The sequence below is a fragment of the Pelodiscus sinensis genome, chromosome 1, assembly GCF_049634645.1.
Source record: "Pelodiscus sinensis isolate JC-2024 chromosome 1, ASM4963464v1, whole genome shotgun sequence".
Classification (NCBI taxonomy): Eukaryota; Metazoa; Chordata; order Testudines; family Trionychidae; genus Pelodiscus; species Pelodiscus sinensis.
In genome coordinates, this window is record NC_134711.1 from 236,349,936 (window position 1) to 236,371,078 (window position 21,143).

At 46.2% G+C, this 21,143-nt stretch overlaps 1 protein-coding gene across 4 annotated transcripts in view; it reads right to left on the reverse strand.

The window, feature by feature from the left end:
• Positions 1–4,313, reverse strand: part of CDC16 (cell division cycle 16) — a 59,251-nt gene extending 54,938 nt beyond the window's left edge. For 2 of the 4 annotated variants that reach the window (XM_006114539.4, XM_075918220.1), the window contains exon 1: positions 4,102–4,313. In XM_006114539.4, the coding sequence (XP_006114601.1) occupies positions 4,102–4,149 (48 nt within the window). In that variant the 5' untranslated portion in view covers positions 4,150–4,313. Of the gene's footprint in view, positions 1–3,746; positions 4,060–4,101 lie in introns of those variants that run through there. The other 2 variants (XM_075918205.1, XM_075918196.1) reach the window with 2 other exon arrangements.
• Between the last annotated feature and the right edge of the window lie 16,830 nt (positions 4,314–21,143).

Genomic DNA, 21,143 nt, shown 5'->3' on the forward strand with positions numbered 1-21,143 from the left:
GGTGAGGTCCCTCCCCTCCTGGCCCATATTGCCTCTGGGTTAGGGTGACAGCTTGCCCCGCTGCTGCCCCAGTCCCCGAGGGCTCTCTAAATGCTGCCGCCCCCACTGTTGCTGGGGCCAGAGTGCCACAGCTGGAACTCCGCAGCCGGGGCTGGAGCTCCACAGCCACCTGGTTCTGTGGCTGGAGCCAGAGCTGCACAGCCAGGGTTGGGGTAGAAAGCCGGGGCTGGAGTTCCATGATGGGGGCCACAGTTCCCTGGCTGTCGCTGGGGCCGAAGCCAAAATGGGGCTAGAGCTCTGCAGCCGGGGCCACAGCTCTCTGGCCACCACTGGGGCCACAACTCCCTGCCGTGCTACCCATTCCCCCTCCCCCGACAAACACACTGGGCTCCTGGCTGAGTTGCCGGTGCCCCCTATGGTGCTCCTGCCCTGCTGTCAGACCACCCTGTTCCTGGGCTCTGTGATCCACGTGCATCTGTGGTCTGGCATCAGACCAGGGAGTCCTGGTTAAGGGAGGTATAACCTGTACCACACTTTGGGCAAAATGTGGACTACTTCAGAAAACCCAGAAAGCCATAAAAGTGATTCAAGGTCCAGAAAACATTCATCAATATTGAAAAAAAAATGTTTGTTTATTCTGGAAAAAACAGAATGGAAGTCTTCAAGTACAGTACATAAATGTTGTAAAGAGGAAGGTGATAAATTGTTCTCCTTAACCACTGAGGACAGGATAAGAAGTAATAGGATTAAATGCAGCAAGAGAGATTTAGGTTAGACATTAAGAAAGATTTCCTAAATATAAAAGAGTGACACACTAGAAAAAATTACCTAAGGAAGTTATGAATCTCCATTATTGGAGGTTTTTAAGAGGAGGTTGGACAAATACCTGTCAGGGATAGACTAGATAATCCTTAGTCCCCTCAGAGGTGGGGATGGACTAGATAACCTGTGAAGATTCTGTCCATTCCTAAATTTATAGGATTTAATTTATATTTACAAAACTCCTGTAAGGAAAGTGGCTGGTATGACCCTATTTTACAGACAAAGAATGGAAGCACAAAACATCTGATACCATTTCTTCACTATGGGGAAGATTGATGCTGCCATGATCAATCTTCTAGAGTTTGATTTAGAGGGTCTAATAAAGATCCACTAAATTGAACTCAGAGAGCACCCTCCATCAGCACCAGTATTCCTGCTCCTCGCAAAGAGTGAGGAAAGCCAACGGGAGCGTTTGCTCTTTCGACCTCCCACTGTAGACTAGGGATGTGAACATGTAGATGACTACATAATTAATTGATAAGCCCGGACTTATAGGTTAATACTATTGACTATATACACTCTCCCCTCCAGAGCCAGTGCCTGCAGAGAGCCAGCTTCTAAGCCAGCTCCATATGAGCACCGGATGCTGTGGAGCCATCTGCCCCCACACCGTGCATATTGCTGCCTCTGATAGAGAGGCAGCAGCCTGGATGGTGAGGGGGAGGCAGGCAGGAGCCAGTACACATGGGGAGCTGGCTTTCAAGCTGGCTCCCCATGTGTATTGGCTCCCACAGAGTGGCCTCTGCCCCCCACCCCATGCTGCTGCCTCTCTGTGCATGCTGGATCTGCAGAGCCACCTCCCCCCACTACCTCCAACAGAGGCACAGGGGAGGAGCAGGCAGGAGCCAGTGCTCAGGGGGAGCTGGCTTAAAAGGCTACTGTAAGTCCCTTGCCCCCTGCACTGTTGCCTCGATCAGTTTTCAAACTGGGTCCCCTCATGGACTGGCTCCTGCCTGCCACTAAAGACCCAATCCTGAAGTCAGTGAGGGCATATGTACCCTTATTTCAAAATAGTAAGGCAAGTGTCTGGAACTACCACTGGGTGGATTTGAACTGTGGCCCTCTGTATAGAAGCCTCTACAGCTTGAGCTACAAAGCCAGCTACAGTAAAACTCAAATTGTCCGGCATCCAGTGGTCCGGCATCCCCAATAGTCCGGCACCAAGTAGAACCCGGAAGAGCTCCAGTAGCTGCTTCAAGAAGTTGTTAGTCAATTACTCTTCCACCGGCTGGACCCGCAGGTGACAGGCTCACAATTTATCTTTCCTCTACTGTCTCTGGCCGGGGCAGAGGGGGGCGGCAGGTAATGGTGCAGCGAGGGCCGAACCCGCCGCCGTTTTGCAGGGAGACAAAAGCCTACAAGCGGCGGCAGCAGAGAGGGGGCAAGAGGCAGGCAGCTGCTTCAAGAAGTTATTAGTCAATTACACTACCTCCTGCGGATGGGGGGGTAGTGTAATTGACTAACAACTTCTTGAAGCAGCTGCCTGCCTCTCACCCTCTTTCTGCCGCTGCTGCTTGCAGGCTTTGCTTCCCTGCAAAACAGCAGAGGGTTCAGCCCTTGTCACGCCGTTCCCCGCTGAGTCCCTACCCTCCTGTCCCCACCGGAGGCAGTGCGGGTCCCAGCAGACCCATCACAGCCCCCCGCTGGAGTACCTCCTGATAGTCCGGCACATCCGATAATCCGGCACCACCTGGGTCCCAAAGGTGCCGGATTATGGAAACAACTAGCCAATAGGAACTAACCCCAGCCAATCTCTCAGCTCTTATTGGCTGGTAACTACCAGCCAATAGGAGCCAAGAGATTGACCTGGGGATGGGGGCAGTGCAAGCCTCCCCCTCTCCAGGAGCGGAGCACCACATGGAGGGAACAGCCTGCTGTGTTAAGCAGTCCGAGGCTACAGCAGGCCCAGCCTGCCTTAGGGGTACTGCAGGGCTTCTAGCTGGGAAATGCTTAGATAAGCATCTCTCAGCCAAAGCCTACCTCTGGCACCCTTGCTTCTCTCACACCCAACTCCTTCCCCCAGGTCACCATCCAAAACCTATGCATCCCACTGCCCCGGGTCACAACTCCTTCCAGACCCTGCACATTCTCCTACACCCTTCCCCTAGGCCAGAATCCTCTCCTGTACCCATACTCCCTTCCTGACCCTACACTACAATTCTCTGACACATGTCACAAACCCCCTCCTTCACCTAAACTCCCTCAGACCTCACACCATCTCCTGCACTGCAGTCCCTTACCCCATGTGTCCTTCTGACCATCCTAGACCTCGCACCTCCTCCACAGAAAAGTGCAGCCTTGGATCACTTTTCAAAATCTTGGAGTGGCCCCCCCACCAAAAATTACTGCCCACCCCGAGCTATATAATTAACATAGCTGGAGCTGCATATCTTAATTCAATCTTTCCCTGTAGTGTAGACGTGGCCTTAGACAAGCTATCTATTCATTCTGCTGTTCAATTTGAAATAAATCAGACCTGATTTTTTGCAAAAGGCTTTCTGATTATTTGGCACATGATCTCTTCCAAGGACTACTAGGGATGTGGCTTTCTCCCCTTGCTGCCTCTACCAGAGTCCCCAGCTGACCCCAGACTCTATGTGGCACTGTCCTCTTGGAAATGCACAGGGAGCACGGGTCAGCAGGGGGCTGCTTAAGTCTGCCACTGGCCCCGTGCTCCCTGCAGCAGCTCCACCTTTACAGTGCAGCAACAGCCCCCGCCTGTCCCAACATGTTAAGGGTGGAGGCAACCCCTATCGACTAATTGACCATTCGATTAGCCGCTTAATCTACATTTAACATCCCTAAGCACCACTCCCATTGACTGCAGCTGTGAGTGATGAGCTCGGCTGCAGCTCAAGCCCCCGAGGTTTCCAGCTGCCCGAAAAAGCGCCCCGTGTGAAGGCTGGTGTAAGACTCTTGCTCACCACCTTTGTGGCAGAGGCAGCCGCAGCATCCAGCGCCTGGTCTGGGAGCCCTCCTGGGGAGACCATGGTGCTCGCGCCGTGCGGCAGGCGCGCATCAGGCCGCGCCGCGGTCAGTGCTCAGCCCGGCGGGAGCGGCGCCTCCCTGTGCCCTGCACGAGGCCTCGCTTAACCCCCCGAAACAGCAACAACGGCCGGGAGCGCTGCGCTGCGCGACGCTCTTTCATGCCGCCCGCCGGGGCACGCCCCGCTGTGAGGGCCCCTGAGGACCCAGGGGCGGGGACGCCCCCAGAGCCGGCCCGGCGGGCCCCGAGGCAGGCGCTGAGCGGGGGAGGCTGCGCGGCCGCTGCCCCTGTACCTGGTCTATGTACTGCCGGACCCGCTTCCTCAGGCGCTCCAGGTTCATCTCCCTGCAGCGCGCACGCGCGCCGGCCGGGCTCGGGATGCTCCGCTCGCGCAGGTAACGGTCTGGCTGTCACGCGCCAAGCCCGGACGCCCTGCGCTCTCTGCCGGCCTGGTTCTCTAGCCGAAGACGGACCGCGCGCGGTAACGTTCCACCCCCCCCTTCCCGCTTCCGGTGTCATGCACGAAGTGCCTCCCAGAAACTCCGCCTCACGCCGATGGTTCCTAGCGCGTGCGGAGCCGGGGTTGTAGAGGAGGGCGGGGCAGCAGTGTGGTGTCGCTGAGGGGGCCCCGCGCTGCCAATGCTTGTTACGTTTTTGCCTGGTTTTCTGAAGGATCCAGCTCCTGGAGTCCTATTAATATGCCCCTTGCCATTCATGGTGGGGAAAGTCCCCAGCCTTAGAGCCACAGGGAAAGCATGGCCCAATGCACCCTGGCTGCGTCTACACTGGCATGATTTTGTGCAAATACTTTTAACGGAAAAGTTTTGCCGTTATAAGTATTTGCGCAAAAGAGCATCTACACTGGCACAGATGCTTTAGTGCAAAAGCAAATCTTTTGGGCAAAAGCATCCGTGCCAGTGTAGACGCTCTCTTGCGGAAGAAAGCTCCGATGGCCATTTTAGCCGTCGGGCTTTCTTGTGCAAGAAATTAACGTGGCTGTCTACGCTGGCTCTCTTGCGCAAGAGGGCTTATCCCTGAGCGGGAACATCGGAATATTTGCGCAAGAACCACTGATTTTGTACTGGGGTGCAGTGCAAGAGGAGGTGAGGGCTCCCTTTGGAAGTGCAGGCCTAGAAAATAGCAAGACCATGCTGCAAATGTCCTTGTAGTTACTGCAAAGTAAAGTGTTGTGGATGTGCAAATATTAGTAAACTTTAATGAGAGAATTATATTCTTCAGATGGGATATTGGAGCACAATTTTATGTGTTTTGGTAGTAATATATAGTAAAGTATCTAAGGAAAAAGTGCAGAAATATAAAGCAAAACTTGTTTCATATTCAAAATAAAATAGAACATGTGAGTTATACAGTTTTTGAAAAGTATGATTTAACATCTAGTAAATGCAGATGTATTCCATCTAAAAATGGACTTAATCATGCAGTGAATTAACTGTTTATTTGATGTATGTGCCAGACACCAAAATGTAAGCATAGTACAGACTGCATACTAGTAAAATTCTCATATGTCTTTTAATGCTTGGGTATCTGGAAGGAGAATGCTATTTTTAAGATTGAACAATTAGTAACTTTGTTCATCAATCTTCCAAACCCTTCCCCAAACATTTGGTCTAACAGATAAAATGTAAAAAATGATAGTAGATCAGTCTAGAGAATAGGTTAATAAGTGGGAGACCAAGACATTGAGTCACATAGACCATAGCATAAACATTATCCAGTAAAATCTGGTTGTTTCCTTTTCCACAGACTCTTGCAAGTACAAATATTCTCAGAGCTAGATGCAGGCAGGATGTGTTCCAGCAAGTAAAGTTAGATAAGTCAAGTGATTTTAATGCACCATTTGTGCTTGATAAAGTTTTAAGTGTTAGTTCATATGTGTTGTCTTAGGTATTTAACAGACTTCTGAAGGATTATATAGCCCTTAAGCTATAACTCATACTGTTTTAATTTGAGATAAGTATACAGTAATTTTTTCAGAGAGCAAGAGATACACAAAAATAACTTTTTAAAAGTAAAAAATTAGTCTTTCAGAAGTTATTTGTTGGACAAATAAGCTTTATTTGTTGATCTTGGTAACAATCAAAGCAATAGATGAAATACTCACTTTCCACCAGATGCGTGGACATGATAAACTAGCAACTCACTCAATACAACTCTATTAAGCATAGGCCCTTTTGGGAACTGTTGGAAAATGTTATTGTTAGAAGTTGGAAGATGGGTCAAAATAAGCATTTGAATGGTAAGAAATGCTGATCACGAGTCATTCAACTTTAAAATAATATGGTTTAAGCAAAACAAAATTGAAAAGGGTACTAGAGAGGAGGGGTCAGTCTAAAAATAGTTAAGGTGACAAGCAAAACTACATATGATCAGAAGAAAGATAAAAGATGTTTTGGGCTTGCTCTGCCCTCAGTCTAGTTTTTTTCTCTCTTTTTTTTTTTTTTGGCACACTCAGCCACTAATGTTTACTGCGGCCATTGTAATTTCCAGCTTAACTGAACTGTTACAATCTATATATCCGAAATCACAAAAAAGCACTAGAAACCTTGTATGCTACTCCTTCTGTAAGTTACCATTTCTTATAGTCTCTGATATTGTTTTCTCTGAGGAAAAGGGATACAATTTTTAGGGCATACTTCATCTTAATTTCCAACTGAAACAACTTTGCTCTGCATCTCTTGGAGTTGGGCCCAAAGAAATTGTGTTCCCGTATTTATGAATTATAACAGTACACAGTACATGTATATCACATGTAAGGGGATGTCTGTTAAGATAACCATGCCCTAAATTCACTTCTGCTAGTGGTACACTGTTAGAAGTCTGTCTTAGCAGCTGTCTTAATTGTGGCCCTACCAAATTCACAGCCATAAACAATGTTTATACTGTACAGATTTCACAAGGAAGACCAGTGTTTCCAAACTTGGAGTTTTGACATAAAAGGGAAAGGTGGGGGGGGGGGGGGGGGTCAGAAGTTTTTGGTTTTTTTAGGGGGGTTATAGTATTGCCATCCTTACTTTTGTAATGTCTTCAGAGCTGGACAGTGGTGGCTGATGTCCAGGCACCTTGCTGTGAAGGCAGAGCCCCATCAACATTAGCACAGAAGTAGGGGTGTCAATATCATACCATATCACCCTTACTTGTGGGCTGTAAGTAGATAAGCTCTTTGAGTAGGGACCATATCCACCAGTGTGTTCATAAAGGTTTCTTTTGCGCAAAACGGCCCCGTCTACACTGCTTGTTTTTGCGCAAAAACCTCTTCTGCAAAAAAATTGGCAGAAAATATGCAAATGAGAGCGCGACAAATGCTAACGAGCGCTTCATTTGCATTGTCTCTGCCGACAAAAGGCTGCAGTGTAGACGTAGACCCAGTGTGGTGTGGACCATACAGTAAGTCAGTCTAAGCTACGAGTTACATTACTAACATAATTCAAATTGCATAGCTTAGATTGATTTGTCCCCATAGTGTAGACCTGCCCTAAGATTATTTACTAGGTATCGCAACCATATAATAGAAAAGAAGATTATAGTTCAAAATTAGGGAATATTAGTAAAAGGAAATTTTATTCTCAAATAAAAGATATGATTAAAGGATGGAGAAATGATCTAGGCCAAAGTTGGGGACTTAAAAAAATCCTGACATTTACCAAGACTGAGCAGGCGTATTTCCTGTTCTGTAGAACTCTTGATCTAATTGAAGACCTCTTGTTGAATCAGATTTGAGATATTAAAAGATGATCTCCTGCCCTCTAGTGTTCAAGAGCTTCTCAGTTGTGGTAGAGTGTTTTGCCTGCTTTTCAGAACACTTTCCAGTCTTGCATCAGTTGATTAAATAACATCACATTTTTCTCATCTCTGGACACCAGTGATTATCAGAAACTTAGCCAAAATATTAATTAGTAGGAGAAAATGACACCAGATAATTAATTTGTGATCTGGTCATTCACTATTGATAAACTGAAGGTAGAAGAGACGAGTCTCTCTTAACTGTTGAATGCACATTTCTAGTTGCCATCTTTTACTTTTTAAATAAGCCTTGTCATACTCCTCTTTTAGTATGAGAATGTTAAAGAAAACATAAGATGCATATATGCAGAACTTGTGCTGCTTAGAACATTGTTGAGCATAATACCTATTACAACAAATGAGACAGGCTATAGTACAGGAAGTGGGACAGAAACCTATTTACATCCTGTTCTTTTATTCCATCATCTGCATAAAAACATGCACAATAAAATCGGCATCTACACACCGTTTCCCCAAAGCATAATTATTTCATGAAAGATATGATCTGCTGATGAGACAATGCACATCACAAGATAAAATAGTTTGTTACTTAATACCAAGGTATAGTATCTAGGGTACAAACTGTGGCAGACTGACCACTTCCTACAACAAGAACGTTACTGAATTACATTAAACCTCATGAATTAGGCTTAAAGCTTTGGAGTCTATTGTACTAAGAATGCAATTATATTATTGTGGAATTGAGTGTAACTTAGGCAGCTCGTTCATTTGGTTTTAAATTGGATAGTCCTCTTCTTTGGTGCTCTGTCCTTCACCTGATATTGAGACAAAACAAGATTTTATCCAGTATCTGACAGTGGATGCCATTTTGAAAAGCTCCTCACTTGTACCAATGTGACTTCAGATGCACCATGACTGTGAGTCCATGCCAATGGAAGTGGAGCCGTGTGATCTTCTAAATAGCATTCTTTGTCCAGTGTAGCTTTGTACATACATTGTGTCTGAGGTCACATCATCAGGTGTGAGACACATCAATCCTGGAAGTATCGAAATGTCTGGTATTCTGAGAATATGTGAGTGACTATTGTAATGTAACTCCCCTAAGAGAGGGATGCCAATGTAATTCCTTTGGTTATTGGCACATAGAAGGCCCCAGCACCACCTCCCAGAGAGCTATTCACAAACTAGTTCAAACTGGAATCTCTAGAGACCAACAGACAAAGAAAGAATTTTTGGAAAAATAGACTAGGTTTAAACTGACTCAGGGCAGCCTTCCTGATCCAGGATCCCTGGTCCATGGAGGTTGCAGTGCTCAGGGAAGGGTTGGGCCTACCAAGGCTCCACAAGACTGGGTGTTTGTTCTAAATGAAAGCCGTGAGGAACTTGAATCCACAAGGAAATCCCTTTGGATAGTGTTTGGAAGGACTGCTCCTGCCATAGCTTATGTTGGCATGGGATGAGCTTTGATAATCTTATCATGTGAATAAGTTCTTTTATTGTCTTTAATATGTTTTCTCTGTAGTGCGTTTACCTGAAGAATAAAATAGGTGTGCATAAAAAGATTGGTGTGATTTCTGTTAGCAATGTTAACTGTTCCCAAAAGTAACAAAGGCGTCAACTCCATGGGTTCTCTGGGGCTCAAGCACCATGGAAAAAAATAATGGGTGCTCAGCTGTGTGGCAGTGCCACTGATCACCCATTCGGTGGCACCACTGATCAGCTATTTAGTGGAGGTGGGGGAAGATAGATAGGCTCCTGCCCACCTGTTGCTCAGGAGCGGGGTTAGCACTGGGGCAGGAAGAGGTGGATCATAGTTGGGGACTTGAGGGAGAGGATAGGAGCAGGACTTTGGGACGTAATGGGGGTGGAGCATTCCCAGGGAAAATAAAAGTCAGCATCTATAAAGAGAAAGGAATCAGTTATACTGGGCATTCTGTCTCTACTGGAAACAGCACAGTGAAGACCTAGAACTGTGCAGCCTGGAAATACCCTGATCTGCAAGGAGTAAGATGTGGATCTTGTGACAGGCTTCAGTCACAGAAGTCCCACAGAGATTGTACCCCAGGATGCTGATCATGCCACTGATGCTCACCTTCTTGCTCTCTGGGGCACCCCACCACCCTGCCCTGCTGGGCCAGATCCTCTGGTCTCCCCCAGACAAGGCACAGAGTTTGGATTACTACCCCCTTGCAAAACAACGCAGACACTGAACCACTTCAGTTTTGGGAAGAGGCAGTTCTACAGGTTAGCACCCAGGAAACCAACCCCCAAAAGGGATCAAATCCCAAATAAGTTTGTCTTTCTCTGTGTAAAACTTTTACACAGGGAAAGCTTATGACGATGTTAATCCTCTTTATCAATTGAAAGAGAAATATGTACAGTTGTTGCTCCCTGCCCCCCGTTCCCCTGTAACAATTATTTACACTTGGTCTGATAGTAAACAAGTGTTTTTATTAAGTACAAAAAAGTAGGATCTAAGTAGCTGCAAGTGAAAACAGACAGATCAAAGTAAGTTATCAAATTAAAATGAATAGAAAATTCATAGGTAGTTCTAATTCACTAAGAAACTTGTTACACGAAAATGTTTACCCTAAACAGCTTATGTTCTTATTTCAGGTATAAGCTTCAAGTCGAAGACAAATTCTTTTACTCTGACTTGGGTCTCCAGCCTTTCAGAGTTCAACTATCCTCTTAGGATGTCAGGCAGTTTCAAAGGGCAGCCAAAGACAAAGGACTGATAGCTTCCCAGTGCTTAAATAGACTTTTCCCCAGAGTGGAAATCTTTTGTTTGGCATCCCCCCTTCTCATGGGCAGGGGACCCAAGTTCAAAATGGATTCCAGTACCAGATTGTATGGTCACATGTCTTCCTGGACCTACCACTGTTTGGCCTTAAAGTGCAAACAAAGTTGTTTACAAGTTGTTGAGTTGATGGTCTTAAATAGATTTTTATGCTCTCTTCTTTTTCTGGTTTTATTTTTCCCCCTATAAATGTGTTTCCTCGTGCAATTGGTTGTTTTGTTTTCTGATGGCATTAATATTATTATGATGAGGTATGGATCTATTTAGGATACCTATTGAACAGGAAAAGTAGGGAGATAATGAGGATCTTGAAGTGTGGCTCCAGCCCAAGCCTGAATGTCTATGCTGGTAGCCCCATGTTTTGAGTCCTTTGAGCCCAAATCAGTTGAATGGTTTCTTAGATTTGCTGCCACAGATCATAGATATGTCTGCACAGCAAAAAACTAACACAGGTCTGTGTTTTGTCAGGGATAACAAGTGTTTTAAACATTTCTCCTTATGCTTAAATTGGAGTATTTTGTTATTTCTGAATGCTAGTATTAGGCCTGTGGGTGGCATTTTAGATGGCATGACACCTGAGAATTCAATGTTTCATTAACTGCCAACCTGATTGTCCTGGCGGTTTTGATAAACCTGTGCTTTTGGTAGTGTCTTGAACTGGTGTTATATTTTTGGTTACTAATATATGTTTTGTGACCTTTATGTTTGCAGATCCATTTGAAACTCACATTTTATTTGCCCAGTGTCTGTGATATAGCCAACATGTTAGTTACTCCTGATAATGAATGAAATAGCTTTTTCATCTGATATAGGTAGCCTTCATTTCCATTTATTTTTAGGGGGTTTAGGCATATTTATGTAATAGTGTGCACAAATCTTCCTTTTTACATCCTTTGGGAAAACTCATGGAATAAATGCTAATGTGATTGAGACTAGGCCAGAGTCGGTGAAGCTGGAGAGAGACTTCACAGGAGGCCCAAATGATGTGTGCATGTTCTCACACAAACAGGCCCTACAGTGTGAAGAACAGGATTCTACAGTTTAAAGGGTAGCTCCTGGAGACCATTAGTGGGAGACAGCATGCTCTCTTTAGGTTCAAGCAAATTTCCCACAAGTTACTATTGGTTATACCAACAAGGACTTTATATCAGTGTGGGCAGTAATTTTTAGTGGGGGGCAATCCAAGATTTTGATAAGTAGTCAAGGTCTGCACTTCTTTGGAGGGGGCACAGAGTCTAAAATGGCAGGTGGGATGCAGAAGGGAGCTTGGGATGGAGGACTGGAGTGCAAGATGGGATGTGGGGTCTGAGAGGGAGTTTGAGTGAAGGAGGCAGTTGTGACTTGGAGCAGGGGCTTGGGGTGCAGGGTCCAAGAGGGCGTTTGGGTACTGGAGAGGATTCTCGCCTGAGAGAGTAGTGGAAGGGGTGCAGGGTCTGGGAGGAAGTGGGGAAAGGGATTACAGAGGGTTTGGGTGGTGACCTGGGGCAGGAGGGGCTGGTGACTTGGGGCAGGTAATTGGAGGGCAGAGAAGGGGTAGAGTGCCAAAGGCAGGCTCTGGCTGGGAGACGCTTACCTAGGTAGCTCCCAGACAGCAGCTCTGCGGGAACCTGAGACAGGCTCCATGCCTGGTTGCTGGGCGGGCTGCTCCATGTGTCTCTGCTCCAGCACAGGCAGAGGGAGGAAGGAAGAAAGGAGGTTCACTCAGCTCCTGCCGCCAGCAAAATTTCTCAGCTCCTGTTGGCCAGAAACTGGCCAATTGGAGCTGAGGGATTTTGCTGGAGGCGGGGACAGAATGCAAATTCTCCTGTCCTTCCCCAGCTTGCAGAGCAATTAGTAGCCAAGGGTATGTCTACACTACCCCGCTAGTTCGAACTAGCGGGGTAATGTATGCATACCGCACTTGCTAATGAAGCCCGGGATTTGAATTTCCCGGGCTTCATTAGCATAAGCGGGGAGCCGCCATTTTTAAATCCCCGCTGCTTCGAACCCCGTGTAGCGCAGCTACACGGGGCTCGAACTAGGTAGTTCGGACTAGGGTCCTATTCCGAACTACCGTTACTCCTCGTGAAACGAGGTGTACCGGTAGTTCGGAATAGGCACCCTAGTCCGAACTACCTAGTTCGAGCCCCGTGTAGCCGCGCTACACGGGGTTCGAAGCAGCGGGGATTTAAAAATGGCGGCTCCCCGCTTATGCTAATGAAGCCCGGGAAATTCAAATCCCGGGCTTCATTAGCAAGTGCGGTATGCATACATTACCCCGCTAGTTCGAACTAGCGGGGTAGTGTAGACATACCCCAACTGTTTTAAATCAGTGTGAGCAGCTCTGTAGTAAGGGTGCTGGCAAGGTGACCATGGCCTTGATTTAGCGGCTTGGCGGATCGAATCTGGTCCACTAGCTGCCTCTTCCCCACCCCTACTATAACACTGAATGACTGCAAATACACCCTCTGCCCCAAATATTTGCTTGAGTTTATTTTGTGCAACTGTTGACAGCAGGTGACACATGGCAACATAGCTCCTTCCATCTGAGGAAGAGGGTAGCCAATGGAGCTGTGATGGTCTTGGGTCTCTTATATAAATGTCTCTACCCCACTAAAGACCCAATCCTGAAGTCAGTGAGGGCATGTGTACCCTTATTTCAAAATAGTAAGGCAAGTGTCTGTAACTATCACTGGGTGGATTTGAATTGTGACCCTCTGGTGCTTAGTATAGGAGCCTCTACAGCTTGAGCTATAAAGCCAGCTATTTAGCAGGTTAGGCTGTAGAAATCCTTTTTTTTTAATCTCTTGTTGTGCATGGTCTAGGTGCAACTACATGGGACAGTGAACCACACTAGGTGTGTGGGTTACATGTCCATATTACCAAGCTTGTTATTTCGAAATAATAACTCCTGCTTGTGAAGAGGAATAAGCTCATTTCAAAATAGTTATTTTAAAGCAGCGTTTCTCTCTAGCCACCTCATGCCCCTGGCTGGGGGAGGAGACTTTGTGCGCTCCCCCCCGTCCCCAGGCCAATTAAAGCCTCGGGCAGGGGCGTCCGTGAAGTCTCTCTCCCACTGCCCCTGCCCTGCCAGGGACACGTGGAGGCTAAAGAGAACTGCTGGCTATTTTAAAACAGCCAGGCTATGTCTACACTGCGGGCTTCTTGCACAATAACAGCCATTCTTGCGCAAAAACTTGTGGAGCATCCACACTACAAGCCCATTCTTGTGCAAGAAAGTTTACAATAGATTGTCAGAAGAGAGGGCTTTTTGTGCAAGAGTTATTCCTCTCCCCATGAGAGGAAAAGTTCTTGGGCAAGAAGCTTGCAGTGTAGACGTAGCCCCAGTGTTTCTCTCTAGCTGCTGCACACCCATGGTGGGGGGAACTTTGCACACTGCTCCATCCCCAGGTCTTGATTGGCCTGGGGGTGAGGGAGTGGCAGGCTGGCTGTGCGCTGGATTCACCAGCTTGGCAGGCCAGATCCGGCCCGCGGAGGCCCCTTAGCCTACACCTGATCTAGAGCATACCTAGCAGGTATTAGTGTTCTAAACTGTCTTTAAAATCTCCAATGATGGAGATTCTACAACCTCTCTTGGCAATTTATTCCAGTGTTTAACTACCTTGACAGTTAGGAAGTTTTTCCTAATGTCCAACATAAACCTCCCTTGCAATTTGAGCCCATTATTTCTTGTCCTGTCATCAGAGGTTAAGGAGAAAAAGTATTCTCCCTCCTCTTTATAAAAACCTTGTGGTGCTGTATTCTATAGAGAGAATAACTCAAGTACAACAAACTCAGGCCAGTTGTCCTAAGTTTATACACTCCTATTACCTCCCCATCCCATCCTGATTTCCTCACTTTCTATCTGGTCAATTTAACTTCATCATAATGTCTGATAGTGAGAGCCCATTGTAAGTCAGATGTGAAGACTAAGTCTGAATTAAAAATGTACCTGACTCTGGAATCAGTTCATCATTCTCAGAAAAGATGATCAAAATTATACTTATGCAATATTAATTGCATCAGTATAATATCTGTTATTGTGGAAAACATGGGCAAGTGTGTGTGTACTCTAACATTGCTTCTTCTCCCAGAAAGGTCAGAGAATAAAAGTTTGCCCTGACAGGCAGCCAGCCCACTTTTCAGCTATTATTAATTGTACTCCACATAACGGAAATAGACTCTCCTGTCCAACTCACTAAATCAAAGCCTGAAACACAAACACAGTTCTGTAGAAAATACAACTCAAAGTTCTAACAGTTGAAATTAGTCTTGGTTCAAATTCAGACAGGCTTTGTATGTTAGCTTTGGTTTGGTGGAATTTTGGTTTGGGTCTGAACTTTACATCAAAAATGGATATGAGCCTTTTTAGATGTATCAGTAGATTTTAAATAATTCCAAGTAGTTTATCACTGTTGTATTGTGGGTGCTGTGTTCCTTTTATATAAAAGGCTTAACCTCCTGTCCTCAAGGAATTGCAAAAGCCATTTTACTTAATTTTTTTGGAATGGGAGTTATGCAAATTTAGCTTAGTTTCCCTGACCCAAATAAAACTCAGGGAAAAAATAGGCCAGCTCAATCTTGATGAAACTCCATCCAGAGAAATTACATTAAGATACAATGTATCTCATTTATTTTATCATCCGTGTCAGTGTGGTTCTATCTTCCTATTTTAGCATGTTGTTTACTCTTAATTCCATTAGTCTGAATTAGAATTTGTAGGTCTGGTGTTAGAGAACACTTGCTAACAACTTCTGACAGTTAGTATATAGGCAAGGCAGTGAATATTTTAAGCACACGCTAAACTATTCACATTAAAGTTTAGGGAGGAGCCTAACCTAGAAAGGAAAGTATCTGTGCTATTTTGGCTCTTTAATTAAGATGTTGTTTCAGTAATGCTTTGTGTGTTTCTGTTACATTGAAGTGCAGTGTTGTTGAGGTGGGCAAATAAAACAGTCAGTAAAATGGTATCTTGCAAATTCACTGTTGCTATTTTATATAAGGTGCTGGGAGCATTCATAATGAACTAAGCACAGTATGAATACACAAGGTGACCACAAAGAGGTCAAAGTCTACAGATAACAGAACAGAGAAAGAATAACAAACTGTGTGGTCAGGAAGTAATTGTCTGCCTTCTGAAAATTAGCCAAATTCTCTACTAACACAAAGAAACTGAATTCAGTGGAATAATGCCAGTAGAAAATTTAGTGCGATACATTTTAGTACCTGTAATTCCTGGATTGTGTAGCACTCTGGTGCAGCAAACAGTAACTTCTATGGCAGTTTCATTTACACTTTAAAAATATAAGCTTTTCTGTGAACTGAATAAGGAACTGAGTAATACAAATGCCTGAGTTTCTAATTTTGATAACATTCAGTTTATTTAATTTTGTCCCCAGAGTTTGTTTTTAATATGACAACTTTTTTTATTAACTACATGTAACTGCATCTTGCAACTGATCAGATTGCAAGCATAATGCATGTTATTGCTGCACGTACACTGTGACAGCAATATAGTGATGGTGGGGTAGGGACAAAACAGGGGTGAGGCTTGGAATGGTGGAATAGGGACAGGGCCTAGACAGAGCAGTAGGATTGAACACCCCATACCTAGAAGGGAATTTGGTGCCTATGGTTTAGGACTCAGGTTGCCAGATGGTCGCCCCAAAAATACCGAACACACGGTCTTTTAAGAAGAAAAAAAAAAAACCCCACACCGAACACACATCCTGTGTGGCTACTACCAAGAGCCACCAAGATGTGAACAAAGGGAGAGGCAGCAGAGAGCAGCCGCCTGCTACCCAAAGCAGAGTGAGGCAGACCCCGGGGAAACAAAATGGCAGGGTGGGGTGGGGGGGGGAAACATGAGTAGGAAGGTGACTCCCCCATAGCCAGGTCTTTGAGTGTCCCAGTGGGAAGAAGCAGAAATTCCACCCCAGTCAGTTTTGGCTGAGAGCCCACGGAAGGCGCCTAAACGCAACTACTAAGCACCTGCGGGCTTCTCTCCTGGACTACGGTGCCACAATGCACTTGAACAGCGCTCAGGAGCAGGGACAGGGCTTCTCCTCCTCCCCAAGGTGTCACTCCTCCTCAGATGCAATCAGCTGAGGCCTGCCAGCGCCAATGGCAGCCCGCCTCCCAGCCAGTTCCCCCACCCCCACCCAGCTTCTGCACGCAACCAGAGGCTCCCAGCACCGATTGTGGCCCCGCCTCCCAGCCTGGGACTCCCTCTGGTTGTGAAGCCTGGCAGGAGCAGGGGGAGTGGCTGGGACTCCCAACCACTCCCTCCGCCAAGCTTCTGCACGCAACCACAGGCTCCCAGCTTGGAGGCGGGGCCGGGATCGGCACTGGGAGCTTGTGGTTGCGTGCAGAAGCCGGGTGGGGGGAGTGGCTGGGAGTCCCAGCCATTCCCCCTGCCCCTGCCACTCCCCCCGCCCCCGCCCCGCCATGCTTTTGCACACTACCACAGGCTCCCAGCGCCGATTCTGTCCCGCTTCGCTGCCACTCCCCCGCCAGGCTTCCAGCCGGAAAAACAGAAAATACCGGACATTGCACATGTCCGGTATTTTCTGAATTTTTTACTGGACAGAGGGTGCAAAAACCGGACTGTCTGATAGAATACCAGACACCTGGCAACCCTATTTAGGACACTAGTGGGCTCTCACTTGGGAAACCTGGACTCAGTTTCCTGCTCTTTAACAAATCTCTTTTGTGAGCTTGGGCAAGTCACATAGGTCCAGATCTACAAAGGCATAGATTTCAATGAGTGTTAGAAGCCTAAATACTTTTGTGGATCTAGACCTTAGTTTCCCTGGGTACGTCTAGACTGTGTTGTTCCTTTGGGATACCAAAAGTATCCCAAAATAGCAACTCTGCATCTTTAAAAGCGCCCGCTGTTTCCCGAACTGTTGATCAGGACCCCATTTTAATGGGGTCGCCAGGATTAACTTGCTCGGTTCCAGGGCCAAAGCCTGAGCCTCACTGCCTGGGGCTGAGGCAGAAATCTGAGGGCTTCAGCCCTGGGTGGCAGGGCTCAGATTATAGGCCCCTCTTAGGGCTGAAGCTCTTCGACTTTGTCCCCCTGCCTAGGATGGAGGGGTTCAGATGTGCTCAGACTACAGTATCCTCTGGGTCATGTAGTAATTTTGGTTGTTAGAAAGGGGTTGTGGTGCAATTAAGTGTGAGAACCCCTGATTTTTAGGCTGACCTCCGAATAATAAAGAACATTGAAATAAGACAGGCCATACAACTATGGTTACCCTGGATTTTACATCAGTATAAATGTGAGTCATTCATAACTATGAATTTGACCCAGATTCATAACAATTCTGTAACAAGTCTTTCTGTAATTTAAATAATTTTTTCAGACTAATAACTTGTGATGCTGCCCAGGGTTGTGAGGCCCCTCTCTACGGTCAGCATGAAACAGTCTTGCCTGTGCCTGCTGTGAATCACCTCTTTGAAACCAACAGCTCTTGGTTTCTGCCTTCCAGACCCCTGCAGACCTTGCTCTCTTTGTACAGGAGAGACAGGCACACATCAACCTCCCACCCCCCCAATAGCTGGAGTATTCCCTGCATTGTTCAGCTCCTGAAGACTCACAGGATTACCTCGTCTGCTATTCCTACTGGAACAGTGCACAACAACTTGTGAGATTTCACTCAGGACCAGCACTTAGTTTAACACCACTGTATTTAGGTGCTTATAGTGAAAACAAGAATAACCTTATATCAAAGAGCAGAGATTCAAGTGATAGGAGTAAGATATGGGAAATAAATAGGTTTGCCGGGTGTCTGGTATTGAGTCCGGTATTTTCACCTCCTAAAATGTCCAGTATATTCTGGTGCTTTTTCCCTGCCAGGAGGCAAAAATACTGGACACATGGCAACCCTATGACACTCAGCCACCGGGCCCAGCCCCCCGATACACCCTGCTGGGGCCCCCCCGGACGGCCCCCTCTTACCTGGTTCTGCAGGTGGCTGGAACAGAAAAACAAAATGGCCACCGGCAAAAAAGCCTCTTCTTAAAGTGGCCGTGCTGATTTGATTTGATTTTATTATTATTATTATTATTATTTATTTTTTTTGCTTAATAACTGCTGTCGGGGTCCTTTTTTTTCCTCAACAACTTTGGTCTCCCCCTTTTTTTTTCTTAACAGGAAAAACAGAATTTTTTTCCTGGTGTGGTATGTTTGGGTTTTTTGTTGTTGTTGTTGTTGTTGTTTTGAGAGGGGAGGTGTTTTGATATTTTTGGTTAAACCATCTGGCAACCCTGAAATAAATGGTTACAAAACCAAAATCAAAACAAGTTTTTTAAAGACTCAACAAATCAGTTCCTCTCTTATCTAAAGAAGTTTCTCATCAGTTCTCTGCAGCATTTTCAACCAAGCCTAGTTGAGACACCTTTTTCATTAAGCACAAGTGATGTCCTTTTATTACCTCAGAGAAGGGTGCCTGAGTGTCCCCTTTGCTATGCCTCATATACTAAAGGATACTTTTTATAAGACAAAATTATCTTCCCCTGCTATTTATCTCTTCCATTTCGTTTCTTTCTGGAGTTTCTTCTTATAATTCTCCATCTATATTTAGTTCAGACAGAATTGTGGGACCCATTGTGAAAGAGATCATATTCAATTTACTTCTTCCGGCTTGTTTCACTTTTGCTGATGTCTAATGCCTTGATGCAGACTTTAAGAACATGTTTTCAGGATATATGTAACATCTTAAAGTGCATCTACACTGCACCATTATTCCAGAATAACGGCCATTATTCTGGAAAAACAATACTACACAGCAATTGCATTATTTCAAAGGAAAATTAAAATAATAGAGGGCTTTTTCTGACGTTGGTAAACCTCATTCCACGAGGAATAACGCCTCTTCTGAAAAAAGCTTTTTTGGAAGAGATTGGGTGTGTGGACACTCCACTGCTGCTATGTAGAAATAGCTCCTCACGAGGGCCATTTTAAGTCATTTCTCCCCAGTGCCTCCTGGAGCTCTAAATCGAGATAGAGCATCTTACTTACAGGGAAGCCTCCAAATTAGTCTCCCCTAATGTGGATGCTCTACAGGCAGTCCCCGGGTTACGTACAAGATAGGGACTGTAGGTTTGTTCTTAAGTTGAATCTGTATGTAAGTCGGAACTGGCGTCCAGATTCAGCCGCTGCTGAAACTGACCGCCAGTTCTGACTTACATACAGATTCAACTTAAGAACCCCAGGCATCCCCAAGTCAGCTGCTGCTGAAACTGATCAGCGGCTGATTCCAGGAAGCCCGGGGCAGGGGCTTCCTGTAGTCAGCCACTGGTCAGTTTCAGCAGCGGCTGACTTGGGGACGCCTGGGGCAGAGCAGCTGGGGTGCTGCTGGGTTGGTCCAGTAGCGCCGCCGCTCCTCAGTGCTACTGGACCAACCCAGCAGCACCAAGCTGCTCTGCCCCAGGCGTCCTGATTCAGCCGCTGCTGAAACTGACCAGCAGTGGCTGAATCAGGACGCCTGGGGCAGAGCAGCTGGGGTGCTGCCGGGTTGGTCCAGTAGCGCCCAGAGCGGCGCTACGGGACCAACCGGCAGCGCCCCAGCTGCTGTACCACAGGCGTCCGGAGCAAAGCCATGGAGCACGGGGGCAGCGGGACAGCCCAGACGCGCCGTGGCTGTCCTGCTGCCCTCGGGCTCCGTGGCTTTGCTCTGCTTTGCTCCCCGTCTCCCTGGTCTGCAGACCAGGGGGACGGGGAGCAAAGCGGCGGAACACGCGAGCAGCAGACAGCCCAGACGCATCTGGGCTGTCAGCTGGCCGCGTGCTCCGCAGCTTTGCTCTGCTTTGCTCCCCGTCCCCCTGGTCTGCAGACCAGGGGGACGGGGAGCAAAGCAGAGCAGACCAGGGGGACGGGGAGCAAAGCCGCGGAGCACGTGGCCAGTTGACAGCCCAGACGCGTCTGGGCTGTCCGCTGCCCGCGTGTTCCGCCGCTTTGCTTCCTCTCCCTGGTCTGCTGGAGACCAGGGAGAGGGAGGGCCCCGTTCGTAACTGAGGATCCGACATAAGTCGGATCCGTGTAACTCGGGGACTGCCTGTACTTTGAAATAAGCTATTCCGGAAGATATCTTCCAGAGTAGCTTTTTCCGAAATAAGCTTGCAGCGTAGCTGTACCCTTACATAGTTTCTCTACATACATGCCAGATGGCGTTAATCAGTTCTTGGGGCACGTGTACATTGTCTGCTGTTTGTTTTAAATATTTGTACTGCTATAGACGTTTCAGTAGCAAGGAATTTAATTTAATCTTGGTTCTAGGTTGTGGCATGAATAACCATTCTGATCAATTACATTTCAGTAGCATTAAGTTAAACATTTTACAGAGTTATCATCTTTATATACATTACAGTAAGAACAAAAGCAAATGATTATTGAATACATCCTTTAAATTGCTGAAGATATATTGACATTTTATAAAATGGTATAATGAACCCATGAGGGATCACACCTTTTCTTTTTTAAATTTGGCTTGCTCTGTATATACTGATGAAGTTTTTAACTTTCTAAAAAAGGCAGACTAATGTATTTTGTCTGGTATCAAGGGAATTAAGGAATAATTAGATCATCACTTTTAGATGTTTCTTTAAATCATAACTTCAACCATTTAGGTAGGAATAAAGTAATACTGCACCAAACTTTGATCTTGAACTTGCCTTACAAAATTACTGTAATAAATATGTGGCAACAAACAATGGATCTGTTATGGATTGGCACTTATCTGTTGGATGTGAACTCCTATGAATGCAAGATGTTTGAGAACAAGCATTACA